The sequence below is a fragment of the Schistocerca americana genome, chromosome 1 (assembly GCF_021461395.2).
Source record: "Schistocerca americana isolate TAMUIC-IGC-003095 chromosome 1, iqSchAmer2.1, whole genome shotgun sequence".
NCBI classification, from domain to species: Eukaryota; Metazoa; Arthropoda; class Insecta; order Orthoptera; family Acrididae; genus Schistocerca; species Schistocerca americana.
In genome coordinates, this window is record NC_060119.1 from 50,320,568 (window position 1) to 50,338,207 (window position 17,640).

General features: G+C 49.1%; 1 protein-coding gene across 1 annotated transcript in view; it reads left to right on the top strand.

Annotated features, from left to right (window-relative positions):
- LOC124596411 (spore wall protein 2-like) overlaps positions 1–17,640 on the top strand; it is a 194,959-nt gene that overhangs the window by 21,634 nt on the left and 155,685 nt on the right. The window contains exon 2 of the mRNA XM_047135577.1: positions 4,929–5,631. Coding sequence (XP_046991533.1) covers positions 4,929–5,631 — 703 coding nt within the window. The remainder of the gene's footprint in view (positions 1–4,928; positions 5,632–17,640) is intronic.

Genomic DNA, 17,640 nt, shown 5'->3' on the forward strand with positions numbered 1-17,640 from the left:
CGACTTAGCAGAAACTGAGGAAGTGGCTGGTGTCTGTGGGGTGACGGGAGGAAGAGGAGACGTCGACCGCGCGATCTTAGCACTGGCCGAACGGACGACCGTGGCGCTGAAGGTCAGATCGCATGTCTGGGTTGCTACCTCCCGGGTAGTCCGAGGAGAGGCGAGGACAGTGCTGTATTTCCCCGCTGGGAGCAGCGTGGGCTTCCTACTAGCCAATAGCTTGCGAGCAGCCGAGGTGGACACTTTCTCTTTGACTCGAATTTCCTGGATACAGCGTTCTTCCTTATAGACAGGACAGTCGCGGGAAGATGCGGCATGGGCACCCTGACAGTTCACACAACGAGGAGACGGAGGTGGACAGTCACCCTCATGGGCATCCCTGCCACAAGTGACACATTTAGCCGCATTGGAGCAAGACTGTCGAGTGTGATTGAAACGCTGACACTGGTAGCAGCGCGTAGGTGTCGGGACATAGGGGCGAACAGAAATAACCTCGTAGCCCGCCTTGATGCGCGATGGCAGCTTAACACTATCGAAGGTCAAGAAAAGTGTCCGGGTCGGTACAAGGTCATTGTTGACCTTTTTCATGACCCGATGGACAGCCGTCACACCCTGCTCAGCGAGGAAAGATTGAAGCTTCTCGTCAGTCAATCCGTCGAGGGAGCTACTATAGACTACACCACGAGACGAATTCAAAGTGCGGTGGGCCTCCACCCGGACAGGGAACGTGTACAAGAGTGTGGCCCGAAGCAGTTTTTGCGCCTGAAAGGCACTCTCAGTATCTAGTAATAAGGTACCGTTACGCAACCTGGTACAAGATTTGACAGATCCGGCTATGGCATCTACGCCCTTCTGAATGACGAAAGGGTTGACAGAGGAAAAATCCTTTCCGTCCTCAGATCGAGAAACTACGAGGAACTGTGGGGCAGGCGGTAGTACTTTTGTCACTGTTGGCTGGTCACGTTTCCGTTTTTGGGTCGAAGTCGAAAGCGATGGAGTAGAATCCATTGCGGAGGAATCCCCCATGATTGCCAGCGTCTCCGATGGCGCGCTCCTTCCTTGTGGGGACCCTCTCAGAGGGCACTCCCGCCTTAGGTGAATGTTTACACCTCAGGTCACACCTCCCGAGAAACAGACGGAGGGACCAATCGGCATGGTCAGAAGGTATCAGCTCAGGCAATCACCCCTCCCCGGGCCTGGCCTTTACCAGGGGGTACGCGCGTGCCTTACATGTCTACCCAGGGCGGGGACTTACGCGTTACCCCGTCACCGGCTACGCGTGCGAACGCGTGGGTCGGCCTTCAGACACGCACAGGGAGGAAGGAAGAAAAGGAAAAAGAAGAGAGAGAGGGAGAAAGAGGACAGACTGTCTCAAACGCCGAGGCGGAGACCAGAGAAGGCAAGGAGAAGAAGGCAATGAGAAGGCAAGGAGAAGAAGGCAATGAGAAGGAAAGGAGAAAAAGGCAATGAGAAGGCAAGGAGAAAAAGGCAATGAGAAGGCAAGGAGAAAAAGGCAATGAGAAGGCAAGGAGAAAAAGGCAATGAGAAGGCAAGGAGAAGTCAAGGGAAAGAGTAAGGAAGACAGTGAAGTGGAGAAGAGCAAGGAAAGGAACCAACAAAAGGAAGGAAGAAACGAGAAGTGAAAAACCAAAGAGACCACGATTATAGGTCGTGAAACCGTCCGTCTCCGGACGCAGGCGCTAACTACCCCCGTGAGGGGGATGGACTCCTTTTAGTCGCCTCTTACGACAGGCAGGAATACCTCGGGCCTATTCTAATCCCCGGACCCGCAGGGGGTACGCACAGAGGTGTAGTGTGCCAAGGCAATTTGATCGCATGGGCGTAGCTTCGTTTCCTGGAGGGCTACGACGAGCAGACGGTGCAAGTGGAGCAGCAACTTCAAGTCCTCTCGGTTGGAGCGAACGCTGCGAATATTCCAGTGAATAAGTGCCATCGTAAGAAGAAAAGGAAGATGAAAGAAGGGGTCACCTCGAAGGCTGCTGAGGGCCTGGCTTCGAGCGAGCACTGCCGCCGCTATCAGTAGGCGGACAGCCATCGTCCATTGGTTCTATAGGTTCATCGGCCATTTTGGTAAGATAGCCGGGAGGGGGAGCTTCCTCCGCTGGTGAACGGCCAGATGTTTGGCTACCAGCGGTGCGGCCAGGCGAAATGGATGACGGCCTGGGGCGGCAACCGCTGGGTGGTGCAGGAGAAGAAATGCGCCGCGGCGGAGAAGGAGAACTGTGCTTCCTATGAGCCTTCTTGGAAGGTCGTTTGGTGGAAGTACTGGTCGATGGCTGGGAGGTCGAAGTACGTAGGAAGTCTGCACGTGACGGTTCCTTCTTGAAGGCCCATGCATCTGACTTCTGGGTCTTCGCCTTAGCAGAAGCTGATGAAGGGGCTTGTGTCTTTGGGGTGATGGGAGGAAGAGGAGACGTCGACCGCGCGATTTTAGCACTGGCTGAACGGACGACCGTGGTGCTGAAGGTCAGATCGCATGTCTGGGTTGCCACCTCCCTGGTAGTCCGTGGAGAGGCGAGGACTGTACTGTATTTACCCGCTGGGAGCAGCGTGGGCTTCCTACTAGCAAATAGCTTGCGAACAGCTGAGGTGGACACTGTCTCTTTGACCCGAATTTCTTGGATACATTGTTCTTCCTTATAGATGGGACAATCACGGGAGGACGCTGCATGGTCACCCTGACAGTTCACACAATGAGGAGACGCAGGTGGACAGTCACCCCCATGGGCATCCCTGCCACAAGTGACATTTAGCCGCATTGGAACAAGACTGGCGAGTGTGATTGAAACGCTGACACTGGTAGCAGCGCGTAGGTGTCGGGACATAGGGGCGAACAGAAATAACCTCGTAGCCCGCTTTGATGCGCGATGGCAGCTGAACACTGTCAAAGGTCAAGAAAAGTGTCCGGGTCGGTACAAGGTCTTTGTTGACCCTTTTCATGACCCTATGGACAGCCGTCACGCCCTGCTCAGCGAGGAAAGACTGAATCTCTTCGTCAGTCAATCCCTCAAGAGATCTAGTATAGACCACACCACGAGACGAATTCAAAGTTCAGTGAGCCTCCACCCGGACAGGGAACGTGTACAGGAGTGTGGCTCGAAGCAATTTCTGTGCCTGAAAGGCGCTCTCAGTTTCTAGTAGCAAGGTACCATTACACAACCTTGTACAAGACTTAACAGTACCGGCTATGGCATCTACGACCTTCTGGATAACGAAAGGGTTGACAGAGGAAAAATCCTTTCCATCCTCAGATCGAGAAACGACGAGGAACTGTGGGGCAGGCGGTAGCACTTTTGTCACTGTTGGCTGGTCATGTTTCCGTTTGTGGGCTGAAGTCGAGAGAGAAAAAGAGAAATCCATTGCGGAGGAATCCCCCATGATTGCCAGCGTCTCCGATGGTGCGCTCCTTCCTTATGGGGACCCTCTCAGAGGGCACTCCCGCCTTAGGTGAATGTTTACACCTCAGGTCACACCTCCCGAGAAACAGACGGATGGACCAATCGGCATTGTCAGAAGGTATCAGCTCAGGCGATCAAACCTCCTTTGGCCTGGTCTTTACCAGGGGGTACGTGCGTGCCTTACTTGTCTACCCAGGGTGGGTAATTACGCGTTACCCCGTCACCGGCTACGCGTGCGAACGCGTGGGACGGCCTTCAGGCGCGCACAGGGAGGAAGGAAGAAGAGGAAAGGGAAGAGAGAGAGAGGACAGACTGTCTCAAACAAGGAGGCGAGGGCGAAGGAGGCGAGGGAGAAGGGGGGGCAAGGGAGAAGGGGGGGCAAGTGAGAAGGGGGGGCAAGTGAGAAGGGGGGGCAAGTGAGAAGGGGGGGCAAGTGAGAAGGGGGGGCAAGTGAGAAGGGGGGGCAAGTGAGAAGGGGGGGCAAGTGAGAAGGGGGGGCAAGGGAGAAGGGGGGGCAAGGGAGAAGGGGGGGCAAGGGAGAAGGGGGGGCAAGGGAGAAGGGGGGGCAAGGGAGAAGGGGGGGCAAGGGAGAAGGGGGGGCAAGGGAGAAGGGGGGGCAAGGGAGAAGGGGGGGCAAGGGAGAAGGGGGGGCAAGGGAGAAGGGGGGGCAAGGGAGAAGGGGGGGCAAGGGAGAAGGGGGGGCAAGGGAGAAGGGGGGGCAAGGGAGAAGGGGGGGCAAGGGAGAAGGGGGGGCAAGGGAGAAGGGGGGGCAAGGGAGAAGGGGGGGCAAGGGAGAAGGGGGGGCAAGGGAGAAGGGGGGGCAAGGGAGAAGGGGGGGCAAGGGAGAAGGGGGGGCAAGGGAGAAGGGGGGGCAAGGGAGAAGGGGGGGCAAGGGAGAAGGGGGGGCAAGGGAGAAGGGGGGGCAAGGGAGAAGGGGGGGCAAGGGAGAAGGGGGGGCAAGGGAGAAGGGGGGGCAAGGGAGAAGGGGGGGCAAGGGAGAAGGGGGGGCAAGGGAGAAGGGGGGGCAAGGGAGAAGGGGGGGCAAGGGAGAAGGGGGGGCAAGGGAGAAGGGGGGGCAAGGGAGAAGGGGGGGCAAGGGAGAAGGGGGGGCAAGGGAGAAGGGGGGGCAAGGGAGAAGGGGGGGCAAGGGAGAAGGGGGGGCAAGGGAGAAGGGGGGGCAAGGGAGAAGGGGGGGCAAGGGAGAAGGGGGGGCAAGGGAGAAGGGGGGGCAAGGGAGAAGGGGGGGCAAGGGAGAAGGGGGGGCAAGGGAGAAGGGGGGGCAAGGGAGAAGGGGGGGCAAGGGAGAAGGGGGGGCAAGGGAGAAGGGGGGGCAAGGGAGAAGGGGGGGCAAGGGAGAAGGGGGGGCAAGGGAGAAGGGGGGGCAAGGGAGAAGGGGGGGCAAGGGAGAAGGGGGGGCAAGGGAGAAGGGGGGGCAAGGGAGAAGGGGGGGCAAGGGAGAAGGGGGGGCAAGGGAGAAGGGGGGGCAAGGGAGAAGGGGGGGCAAGGGAGGAGGAAGGCAAGGGAGGAGGAAGGCAAGGGAGGAGGAAGGCAAGGGAGGAGGAAGGCAAGGGAGGAGGAAGGCAAGGGAGGAGGAAGGCAAGGGAGGAGGAAGGCAAGGGAGAGGAAGGCAAGGGAGAAGAAGGCAAGGGAGAAGAAGGCAAGGGAGAAGAAGGCAAGGGAGAAGAAGGCAAGGGAGAAGAAGGCAAGGGAGAAGAAGGCAAGGGAGAAGAAGGCAAGGGAGAAGAAGGCAAGGGAGAAGAAGGCAAGGGAGAAGAAGGCAAGGGAGAAGAAGGCAAGGGAGAAGAAGGCAAGGGAGAAGAAGGCAAGGGAGAAGAAGGCAAGGGAGAAGAAGGCAAGGGAGAAGAAGGCAAGGGAGAAGAAGGCAAGGGAGAAGAAGGCAAGGGAGAAGAAGGCAAGGGAGAAGAAGGCAAGGGAGAAGAAGGCAAGGGAGAAGAAGGCAAGGGAGAAGAAGGCAAGGGAGAAGAAGGCAAGGGAGAAGAAGGCAAGGGAGAAGAAGGCAAGGGAGAAGAAGGCAAGGGAGAAGAAGGCAAGGGAGAAGAAGGCAAGGGAGAAGAAGGCAAGGGAGAAGAAGGCAAGGGAGAAGAAGGCAAGGGAGAAGAAGGCAAGGGAGAAGAAGGCAAGGGAGAAGAAGGCAAGGGAGAAGAAGGCAAGGGAGAAGAAGGCAAGGGAGAAGAAGGCAAGGGAGAAGAAGGCAAGGGAGAAGAAGGCAAGGGAGAGAGTAAGGAAGACAGTGAGATGGAGAAGAGGAAAGAAAGGAACCAACCAAAGGAAGGAAGAAACGAGAAGTGAAATACCGAAAATACCACAATTATAGGTCGTGGAACCGTCCGTCTCTGGACGCAGGCGCTCACTACCCCCTTGAGGGGTATGGACTCCTTTTAGTCGCATCTTACGGCAATCATGAATACCGCGGGCCTATTCTAACCCCCGAACCCGCAGGGGGGAGTCTGCATGTCGATCAGATCAACTTGGCAACGACTGTTCATTTCTGAATGAAGTATGGGTTTCGACATGTGCCCCCTTTCCTTAATGCTCGTTTGGCGCTGACAAGTTTCACACATAGACAGATAAATGTGTATCGTGTCCACTGTTACGCTTTCGTATTTTCTTGAAGTTTCAACGTTTAATCTGTGCTGCTTCAATAATGTCGAAAATTTCTTCGACACGTAAGTAGTACTCCACAGGCTCTCTTCTTGTCACTGACTTGCTGGTCCCACAAATATTAATAACCTTGAATCGATTTAATCTTATGTACTGCTTCTGTGTCTTTTTCTTATCTTATTGTGGTTCTTCAGTTGCGTCCACTAATTTATCGTAAGATCCTTTTGTCGTAACATTGTAATGGTTTCCTCTTTTGTCGTGTTCTTCAGTCTGTAACATCCTTTTCACAAATTATTCTTTCCATCGCCATTCTTGATATAGATCTGACATGATAAATACGTACAAACTGATCTGCACGTGCTTGGCCCCTCTAACCGTGTTGTTTGTTGTGGCGAAAAGCGCCCACTGGCGGGCTGGGCTATTGTCGGCCGCTGAAGCGCTGCCCAGGCGGGGGGTTTTGGCGCCTGGAACTGTCCGTGTCGGCGCCTTCTTGTTTTCACTATCTGGAAGTGTTTGGATGTATGATCAATATTCCAATAAATATTACTTTGCACAATACAAAAAAGGTGTTTTTATTTCAATCAGTTGCTCTTTATTTTAATATTTGACATTAAATAAATTTAGTGAAAACTAGTTCTGTATACCAGTAGCTTAATTAGAACGCGTTCTTACTAGTTGAAACTAGTTGATACTGATACTCTTAGTTACAACTAGAATTTACTGCTGGTCAAAAGCGAAAGCCAGTTAAAACTAGTTTTTACTAGGCAAAACGCGTTTTGACCAAGTGGCACAGTAAAAACTAGTTTTAACTAATAAGAACGCATTCTAACTAAAAACGGGTTTGGACTGGAACAGATATATTGTGGATTAGTGAAGTTCAGTGGCAGGAGGAACAAGACTTCTGGTCTCGTGAATACGGGTTATAAATACAAAATCAAATCGTGGTAATGCAGGAGTAGGTTTAATAACGAATAAAAAAGTAGGAACGCGGATAAGCTACTACGAAGAACATAGTGAACCCATTATTGTAGCCGAGATGGACATGAAGCCCACACCTACCACAGTACAAGGTTATATGCCAACTACCACTGCAGATGATTAAGAGCATGAAGAAATGTATAATGCGATAAAAGGAATTATTCAGCTAGTCAAGGGAGACGAAAATTTAATAGTCATTGGGGAAAGGAATTCGTTGGTAAGAAAAGGAAGAGAAGGAGAAGCAGTCGGTGAATGTGGATTGGGGGTCAGGAATGAAAGGGGAAGCCACCTGGCAGAATTTTGCACAAAGCATAACTTGATCGTAGCTAACATTTGGTTTAAGTATCATGAAAGAAGGTGCTATACATGGAAGAGGCCTGGAGACACTGGAAGGTTTCAGATAGATTATGTAATGGTACGACAGTGATTCAGCAACCAGATTTTAAATTTTAAGACAATTCCAGGGACAGATGTGGTCTCTGACCACAATATATTGGTTATGAACTGTAGATTAAAATTGAAGAAACTGCAAAAAGGTAGGAATTTATGGAGATGGAACCAGCATAAACTGAACGAGACAGAGGTTATAGAGAGTTTCAGAGTGAGTATTAGTGAGCCATTGACAATAACAGAGGAAAGAAATACAGTGGAAGAAGAATGAGTAGCTTTGAAAGAAGGAATAGTGAAGGCACCGGGTAAAAAGACGAGGGCTAGTAGAAATTCTTGGATAATAAAAGATATTGAATGTAATTGATGATAGGAGAGAATACAAAAATGCAGTAAATGAAGCAGGCAAAAAGGAATACAAAGTCTCAAAAGCGATATCGACAGGAAGTGCAAAATGGCTAAGCAGGGATGGCTAGACGACAAATGTAAGAAGCATGTAGAAGCATGCATCACTATGAGTAAGGTAGATACTGCCAACAGGAAAATTAAGGAGCCCTTTTTAGGAAAGAGAACCACCTGTATGATAATCATGATTGCTGAGATGGAAAACCCATCCTAAGCAAAGAAGGGAAAACATTAACGGGGAAGGAGTATATAGAGGGTCTTTAAAGGGGCGGTGTACTTGAGGACAGTATTGTGGAAACGAAAGAGGACGTAGAAGAAGATGAAATGGGAGATATGATACTGCGTGAAGAATTTGACAGAGCACTAAAAGACCTAAATCGAAACGAGACCCCTACTGATAGCCTTGGGGGAACCAGCCATGATAAAAACTCATCTACAAGGGTTGGAACTTTAATAGTGGTAACTATTTATTTACAGCTCCTGTGTTTCAAAGTTTGACTGACCTTCAAAGTAGTCACCAGCATTGTGTATGACCCGTTTGCCAGCGATGTGGAAATCGCTTGAATACTCTTAGCAGTGCCAGTTGTGTTGACAGTTCGAGCGGCGCGGTCTATTGCTGGACGAATTTGTAGCAGTTCTGAAGCGAATGACGTTAAGTGTTTCTTTCAGTTTAGAAATCGAGTTGAACTCACAAGGGCTTAAATTAGCGGAGTGCAGTAGGTGACATAGCACTTAGCAGCGCCATCAGTCAAACAAATCAGTAACATCTTGCACTGTACGTGCTTTAGCATTGTCCTGCAAAATGATGGTCAGGTCCTGCAGAAAGTGTCATCACTTCTGTCTCTAAGCTGGTTGTAGGTTGTGTTCCAAATTGAACAGCAGAACAAAAGAAAAATTTGGAGTAAGAATTAAAACCCATGGAGAAGAAACAAAAACTTTGAGATTTGCCAACGACATTTTAATTCTGTCAGGGACAGCAAAGGACCTGGAAGAGCAGTTGAACGGAATGGACAGTGTCTTGAAAGGAGTATATAAGATGAACATCAACAAAAGCAAAACGAGGATAATGGAATGTAGTCGAATTAAGTCGGATGATGCTGAGGGAATTAGATTAGGAAATGAGACACTTAAAGTAGTAAAGGAGTTTTGCTATTTATGGAGTAAAATAACCGATGATGGTCGAAGTAGAGAGGATATAAAATGTAGACTGGCAATGGCAAGGAAAGCGTTTCTCAAGAAGAGGAATTTGTTAACATCGAGTATAGATTTAAGTGTCAGGAAGTCGTTTCTGAAAGTATTTGTATGGAGTGTAGCCATGTATGGAAGTGAAACATGGACGATAACTAGTTTGGACAAGAAGAGAATAGAAGCTTTCGAAATGTGGTGCTACAGAAGAATGCTGAAGATAAGGTGGGTAGATCACGTAACTAATGAGGAGGTATTGAATAGGATTGGGGAGAAGAGAAGTTTGTGGCACAACATGACTAGAAGAAGGGATCACAAATTTAGCATTGGAGGGCAGTGTGGTTGGTAAAAATCGTAGAGGGAGACCAAGAGATGAATACGCTAAGCAGATTCAGAAGGATGTAGGTTGCAGTAGGTACTGGGAGATAAAGGAGCTTGAACAGGATAGATTAGCATGGAGAGCTGCATCCAACCAGTCTCAGGACTGAAGACCACAACAACAACAGGTACAGCTGAACTGCATGAGCCCAGTCAGTTGTACTCTGTACTGAAAGGATTTCTAATTTATAAAATTCTTCGGCAATTTTCCTTAATTTCCCATATTTTTGGTATCTTCCCAATTTTACGCATTTTTCGCCCATTTTCGAAATTTTTCGGGCTTCCCTAAATTATAATTATTGCGTCGAATCACACAAGATCCACCCCACTGTTTCGACGTCTGGTCAATTTCTTGATGTCCTCAGGCAATCACAACGAAGCATAGGTCTTATTTATTTATCATTGCTAAGTCACCACTCCATCACTAGTGTGTGTGTGTGTGTGTGTGTGTGTGTGTGTGTGTGTTTTTGGGACGTCATCGTGTATGTGTTAGAAACTAATGTATTGGTAGAAATCATGTCATAGCAATTTCTATAAGCGCTACAGATGTCTAACCAAGTATGTAACATAAGAAATACCACACTCCAATAGACAAACCCCTTCCAAACCACCACTACATTACTATATTGTGTGACGACATAATAAAATACCGATGCCTCCAACGGAAGATACTGTTTCAGATGCTGTACAGCGCTATAAAATACGCACCTAGAGATACAACCGTCCAATAACTGAAACCACCTCAGCGAACATCAGTTCGCTGACGGTAGCTTACCCCTTTGACTGCAAACTGTGGATGGATAGCCGCGGAAACTGCTGTTTGGAATATGACCGCGAACATGCGGAGCAACTGCTGAGAACGTTGGGGTGTGGTCATCTCCAGCCTGGTGGCTGACACTGCTGCCGTATCAGTTTTGGCCGAAAAGTCTCCTGCCCGCTGTAATATAAAAGCAAACAGATCCCAACACGTCGGTGTAAATTCAAAGAACGCTACTAATACATACCTGGATGACGAGGATCTCCTCCCCTGTGTTCACTGGATAATGCCAGCAGGGTACCGAACTCCCTGTGCGGTCGCGGCCACAGAGTCACGAATGGGAGAACACTGCATGTCTGCCTAACACTACACCAGACCGTCTCCCCAGGTGTGGAGCAGAAATTTGCGTTATTTAAACAATACGTATCTGTGCACACGCAAGAGACCTAGTGGCTGCCACAAATAGCACTCAGTCACTGGGGGAGAGGACAGTCCGCCACAGCAAACCTGTCGTAATGTACCGACGACCTTGCAGATAAATGTTGCTAACAAATTTAGCGCCGAGTACTCCCTTTCCCAACCCCTTTTCTCTAGACCAATCAGAAACAGGTTTGCTCTGCTACCGCCTACCATCATTCTTTTAAAACATCTGTGGGCTACTGCCATTGTTGTGTCCATTTTCCATTTTATATGGCTTTATGCCAGATGGATTACATATACAGGTTCTTTTACACAATCTGGTGATGCCACAAAGCGGTGAAATGCATCGTCGATGTTAAATAATTTCGCAATACAGTTTGTTATGCTGAAATTGTATGGGTGACTTCATTTTCAGCCAGGTGGACTCCCATGTTGAGTGAAGACAAGTGATTACGATGTATAAACAAAGTAAACTCTGCAATATTGTTTCTATATGCGAGATCACTGTAAGTCTCGTATATTTACCAGTGGAAAACCAGAGTTTGATCATTCCTACTAACATTATTTGACTGATCCATAGAAATACAAAGACACACGCTGGAAAGCTAGTACATTGTAGTATTTAAACATTTATTGAACGTAACTTCTACAATACAATAGCTGGCTGTATAATAGATGTAGACGTCAAACGATCTAGTCAGATGTGGTTCCTCTCGGTCGACTGGTACTTCGATCGGCGGTGCAGTACAGCGGCTCTGGTGATATCTTCTCACAGACTCTGCTATAGCGGTTGCCATTAGATGCGGACGAAGACTGATCTTCCTTCGACTGGCCGGGCCTATATAGTGAGCTGGAGCCAATAGAAACCCAGTGTAGGAATCTGTGGCTGGCTATCTCGCGGTGACCTCTGCAAGGAAAGGTTCCTATTAACCGACTGGAATCTTTGACGTGTTTACCTGATGTCTTCGCCTGTTGGTTTGTTTCCCCTCATAGCGTGGCTGTTATGCGGTGCTGCCTGCCATTTAGGGGAACCCGATGGCAGACAGTACACACCTCCCTTCCGGGGGGGGGGGGGGGGGGGGGAGAGGAGGGCGACGTCGTCCTACTCAGTCTTGGCGGCCTCGTGTAGGAGGCGGTGAAAACTCGGCCCCGCAGAGTAGGGCGCGGCGTGGCAGGCCAGACGGGTAGAGCTGCGTTGTGGAAGAGGCGGGGAAGCCGGCCGCGATGGTTCCAGGGGCATAGGTTCATCGACGTCCGCGGGATGCTGCCCGAAAAGTGGACTGCGTGGGCGTCACTGGCTAGGCTGCGACACCGGCGGCGGCGGTACCAAGGTCACGGGGGCATCGTCAACGCTGGCGGATGGCGCAGCCGGTCGGGCCGGCGGAGGAGCCGGTGGAGCCTGCAGCCGCTGTGGAGATGACTGCTGTTGCTGCTAGATGGGGTCTGGCACCCCTGCACGCCAACCACAGGCGGAAGAGATCACATCCGGGCGGCCGGAAGAAGGCGGCAGAGCGGTTTGCCGGGAAGACCCTGATATCAGCGCTGGAGTTGGTTGCGGTGCCGGCAGACCACTTTGTCGGCAATGCGGACATCAAAGAGCTGACGGCCTTGCGGCTGGACGATCACCCCCTCAATCCATCCGGCTCTCGGGCCGAAACCTCGCGCCTAGATAAGGGATCCCGGAACAAAGGGAGCCTGTGTAGTTGGAACCCATTGTTTGGGTCCGGGCCGGAGGAGGTGCCAAAGGGTACGAGGTTGCCGGCCATGCAGAAGTTCAGCCGGACTACGGGAGCCGATGGGCCTCGACCGATAGGAACTGAGGAACAATGTCCGCGACTCGTCCAAAGTGTGGGTGGAGGCATATTTTGACATTTGGGCCTTAAATGTCCGGACGAGGCGTTCGGCCTTGCCGTTCGATTGCGGGTGAAAGAGCGGAGTGAGGACATGTTGGATGCCGTTGGCAGAACAAAACGTCGCGAATATCTGGCTCTGGAATTGAGGGCCGTTATCGGTAACAATTGTTAGCGGCAACCCTTCCAAGGAAAAATCTTTCTTGAGAGCAGCGAGGGTCGCTTCCGCAGTGGTGCTGGTACGACGGATAACGAACGGAAAACGTGAAAAGGCATCGGTGACGAGAAGCCATTGGTAGCTGAAGAAGGGGCCGGCGAAGTGCAAATAAATGCGATCCCATGGACCCGCCGGCTTAGGCCAAGAGAGGAAGGTTTGAGGGGCGTTATTTGTAATTGTAATCCTTAAGTATTTAGTTGAATTTACAGCCTTCAGATTTGTGCGACTTTTGGCGCAATCGAAACTCAGCGGATTTTGAGAGCTCGTTTCACAGAATGGAGCAGGATAAGGTTACGATTGTGGATGGAGCCGTAATCAGTTACTCTCAGTTGCACAACAAATACGTAAACTTTATTTATAGAAATTAAAATTTTAAAACGATCTCTTAAAAAGACGACTGACTGTGTGATAGCACAGAAAAAAATATCCACAATTTTAGGGCCGAAGGCCACCAACAATAACCTCAAACAACAAACGGCTGAAGGCCTGAATTAGAAGTCAAAAGAACAATTCCAAATTGCACTTTTAAAATAAATACGTTGCTATTAAAACAAGTTTGCTTAAAAAACTTATTGTAACACGGCTGAAGGCCTTATCACCAAAGAAGTTGCTGAGGCCTTCTCCACCCGACATAACGGCGCCTAGAGCATCAGCAACGAAACTGACAGCCTGCAGCCGCGGGTTGCCCGCGTCGCGGGCAACCCGAAGCACTACACGACCGGCAGGCAGTATTGATGAATGGCCACAGCAACAACCACAACACCAACACCACAGCAAAGACACCAGCAGACACCAGGGGCCACTACCGGCCCATATAAACATAAGGAAGAGGTCGCTGCAGATCCCGGAACTATTTTCACACGTCAAACCACGTGACGGAAAATAGTTCCGAGGTACTCATCCGCCGAAGCGCTATAAAGGCCGGCGCTCGGCCACACACCGGCAGTTCATCGACCGCCAGCAGACGTGGATGGCTGCCGCCGCGGCAGCCCGGCTTTGATCTTCTCGCTGATCTCTGGATTAGGCTCGGTATATCGGAGAAGTCTCTGGCGGAGACTAGGAGGATATTATTTCAGTTGTTTTCTATCTTATTGTTGTATGTAGTTGTGATTCGAAGACGGATCACTTTTGTGTGTTGGTGTTATACTTGGAGAATTTGTTTTGGTTAATTGAACAGCCCAATAAATTCTTTTCGGACTTTGATCGTTAGTTTCTTCTGCTTACGCAGACATATCAGAAGTGAAATTATTGCTCGGCTGAAGGCCACATCAACAATAATTAGTGAATTACAAATATCCTTAAAACAAAGACCACAATCTAAGGAATCAGGACAAGCAGTTCTCAGCAAGTGTTCCAAGGGTCGGCCTGGGAAAGTAATTCAAACATAAGGTAGGGTGAGACAGGCAGTGAAGAGTAGTAGCGACGCAAGAGGATAGCAACTAAAACTACTCAAACTAGGGGCAGATTAAGCGTAGACCGACCGACTAACCAATGCGCCTAACGTCCAATCACTGGTACAACGATGGAATATTTTTAGGCAAGGGCGAAGACAGACAGCACTACGTCTTCACAAAACACCCAAGGGCGAAGGAAACACTAGGACCGACGTAAACCCCCCAAATTTATATATATATATATATATATATATATATATATATATATATATATATATATATATATACATGCGCACAGTACAATACAAGAGGTTGTCAAACTACACGCCGTGTCGGACAGCATCAACACGACGAGGAAAGGTACACTGCCGGAAAGGTACCCTAACCTCCAGGGCAGGTAACTGGGGCGTTAGCGGCCACAAGGCAGAAGATGCCACTGCTTGTACTTCACTAATAAGAGTAATACTAAATTCAGTGATGAATAACAAATAGAGAAAGACGGCTGCAATATTTCACCGCCTCTAAACACTTCACTCGTTGCCGCCAGGCTCAGCGGCCCTGGGAGCAACAACCCGCCTGCCAAAGTCGAGATCTCAGAATAGTCAAGGTTGCATTAGCAGTTAACTCTTCACTCAAACGTCCAGGGTTCGGTGTACAACGAAGTCGTCGCTCTCACAGCCGCCCCTCCTCGATCCGGCAGTGGCAGCACGCCGCCAGCAACCCCGGCTCGCCCCCGCGCTGCACGCACTTGCTCGCTGCTGCGCCCCCTAACGACCTCATGTCCGTTCACCCTCCCACTGACACCAAATCCAGTACGCAGACAGCATTAAAACAACTGCTCATTCAAAACCACAAGATCACAAGATACACACGGAGCCCGGAAAACAATTACGACAACAACTCACAATACTAAAACCAGTCACTAAGAAACAACATGGACGAATTACAAGTCGGCACAGAAGTGGTTGGAACACCTAATGTACGTCGTCCGCTGCGACGACCGAACGACCAACCAACGGTCGTCTCCACTCAAGTCAGGTACAGGAAAGATCCCAGTATAAATCATCGACTGGCAACTTATTTCCATGAGATCACTTCGACGGCCAGAGACAGGCGCGCGCGCGCGCGCACACACACACACACACACACACACACACACACACACACACACACACACAAAATATCACGGTCCATTCAACTAAACCTCGCTGGATCCGGTCCTTGACGTGGCCGTGCACTCTCGCGACCACATCCTTCCGCCGGACAGTGGATGTGTGTCGCGAGCGGTCGGGCGAGTACTGGCTGTCCAGACCTCACTGCTGCTCTCTCCCAACTCCTCTTGTTCGACACACGACGACCCGGAAATACTAAAGGCTGCTCCAAAGATGGTACCACAGTAAGCGCTATCGATAAGCGCTGCTGCTGCTGCTGCCACTCACGGACAGACAACGCGAGCAAACGTAGCGGCGACAGTGAACACACTAAGAAAACTAGGCGCCACTCGCTATTACAAGATGCCAAGCTATGATCCTGATCAGTTAACGCTTAGCAGCCAGCTATTGTTGCCCGAACATCAGATTAGCGAAGCTGTTACTTCACGTCATCAAGAGAAACAAGGATATTCCTATCTTCAGTATCATTGTCGTCCAATTGTTTTTATTGTGATTATTGCGTCTGCTGAATCATCAAGTAAATATAGTAGTCGTAGTGATGGGAGTGCAATAAAAATGAAGGTAATCGCGGGTAATGCTGTTCAGATAGTTTCAATTAAATGTACGAGCTGTATATTTCGGTTTGTATAGCTCTCTATGGATCGGAGTGTGGAAACAGATCCCTTAATCTGGGAGGTAGGTTAGAAAATTTAAAAAAGGAAATGGACAGGTTGAGGATAGATATAGTAGAAATTAGTGAGGTTTGGTGGCAGGAGGAAGAGGGCTTCTGGTCCGGTGAATAAAGGGTTATAAATACAAAGGCAAATATGGGTAAAGCAGGAATGGTTTAATAATGAATAACAAAATAGGAATTCGGGTACACTACTGCGAACAGCATAGTAATGCATTGTCGCTGATAAGATACATTGAGGTAAAAAAGAAGTCATGGATAGCAATGTCAACATATAGAGGTGGATGTAGTATCGCGTACATGAAGTATAAAAGGACAGTGCATGGATGGAGCAGTCACTTGTAGCCAGGTGATTCATGTGAGAAGGTTACAGATTTCATAATGGTCACACGACGGGAATTAACTGACACTGGAGCGTAATTTGAGCTAGACGCTTGGGATATCCACTCCGAAAAGCGTTAGGAAATTCAATATTCCGCGATTCACGGTGTCAAGAGTGTGCCGAGAACACCACATTTCAGGCATTACCTCTCATCACGCACAGTGCAATGGCGACAGCCTTCACTTAACGACAGAGAGCAGCACTATTTGCGTACAGTTGTCAGTGCCAACAGACAACCAACATTCCGTGAAATAAGCGCAGAAATCAATGTGGGACGTAGGACGAATGTATCCGCTAGACACAGTGCGGAGAAATTTGGAGTTAATGATTTACAGCAGCATCACAGAGACAAAACATTTGTTATCCACTAGACGGCGCTGAATAGAGTTTTGCTTAGCATATTTGTCTGGTCAGTTGTTCAATATAGTTTATACGCAGTTTCTACTGTTCGTTCATTTCAAAGTGAGAACACGTTTCCTTGTTTTACGTTGGCAACACTGTCACCGGTCAGAGCGCGGCATGACATCCACTGTAGCATTACTGTTAACCTGTTGCACATAGTTCAGCTCTTAGCTAATCATATTACAAAACTGTCTACGACAAACGGTAGTTTAGCGTTCTCGTAGGGCACAGGTTATTTATTCAGTCTTTAAAGTTTTTGTACTTTAAACAAGCACAACCATACGTGACAATAGTGGACTTGTTAAGCACTGTTACTGAATACCACAATGGCAGACATCAGTTCGCTTTGTTAGTACCACGTTTACCAGACGCGTTTATTTGTTGTCCCGTGCGAGAACACTTATGAAGATACACTTGGTTAAAAGCGTTCGTGCATACTTCATCCGATTACCTCCATAATCCGACGCAGCAGAGGTGAGTACAGATTAACGTACTACTATGGGCTTTCACATGTTTTATTTGCTTATGCTTGCACAGCCTTTCAGTATCACTTAAATAAGTGTGCTGAGTTCCACAGTGGGTTTTAAACTGCAATGAATACAGAATCGTTGTGTCTCTTTTCTCAGGAGTTTCTGTGTACATTGACAATCAAATAGTTGCTGTGCAATCAAATAGTTGCTGTGCAAGTATTTTGTTCTCACGCAAGGTGAAGCGTAATACAACACTAGAATTATTTGTATATTAATATCTCTCTTGCGATTTTAGCAGTGGAGCTATGTCACAAGATTTATATATTCTCATAGTATTCGGTCATGTACTTAGTTACTTGGTTGATGTTTACATGTGAAATATCTTACATAAAAGAAGAACTTGTTTCCTTTCGTACAGGGCACCGCTATACGACCTTTACTTGCATAGAAATTACGGTGTCTACGAAATAAGCTAAAATTACCAGAGCAAAAAGTGGGTAAATAAACCGTTCGCCGCGTGGGCGAATCAAAC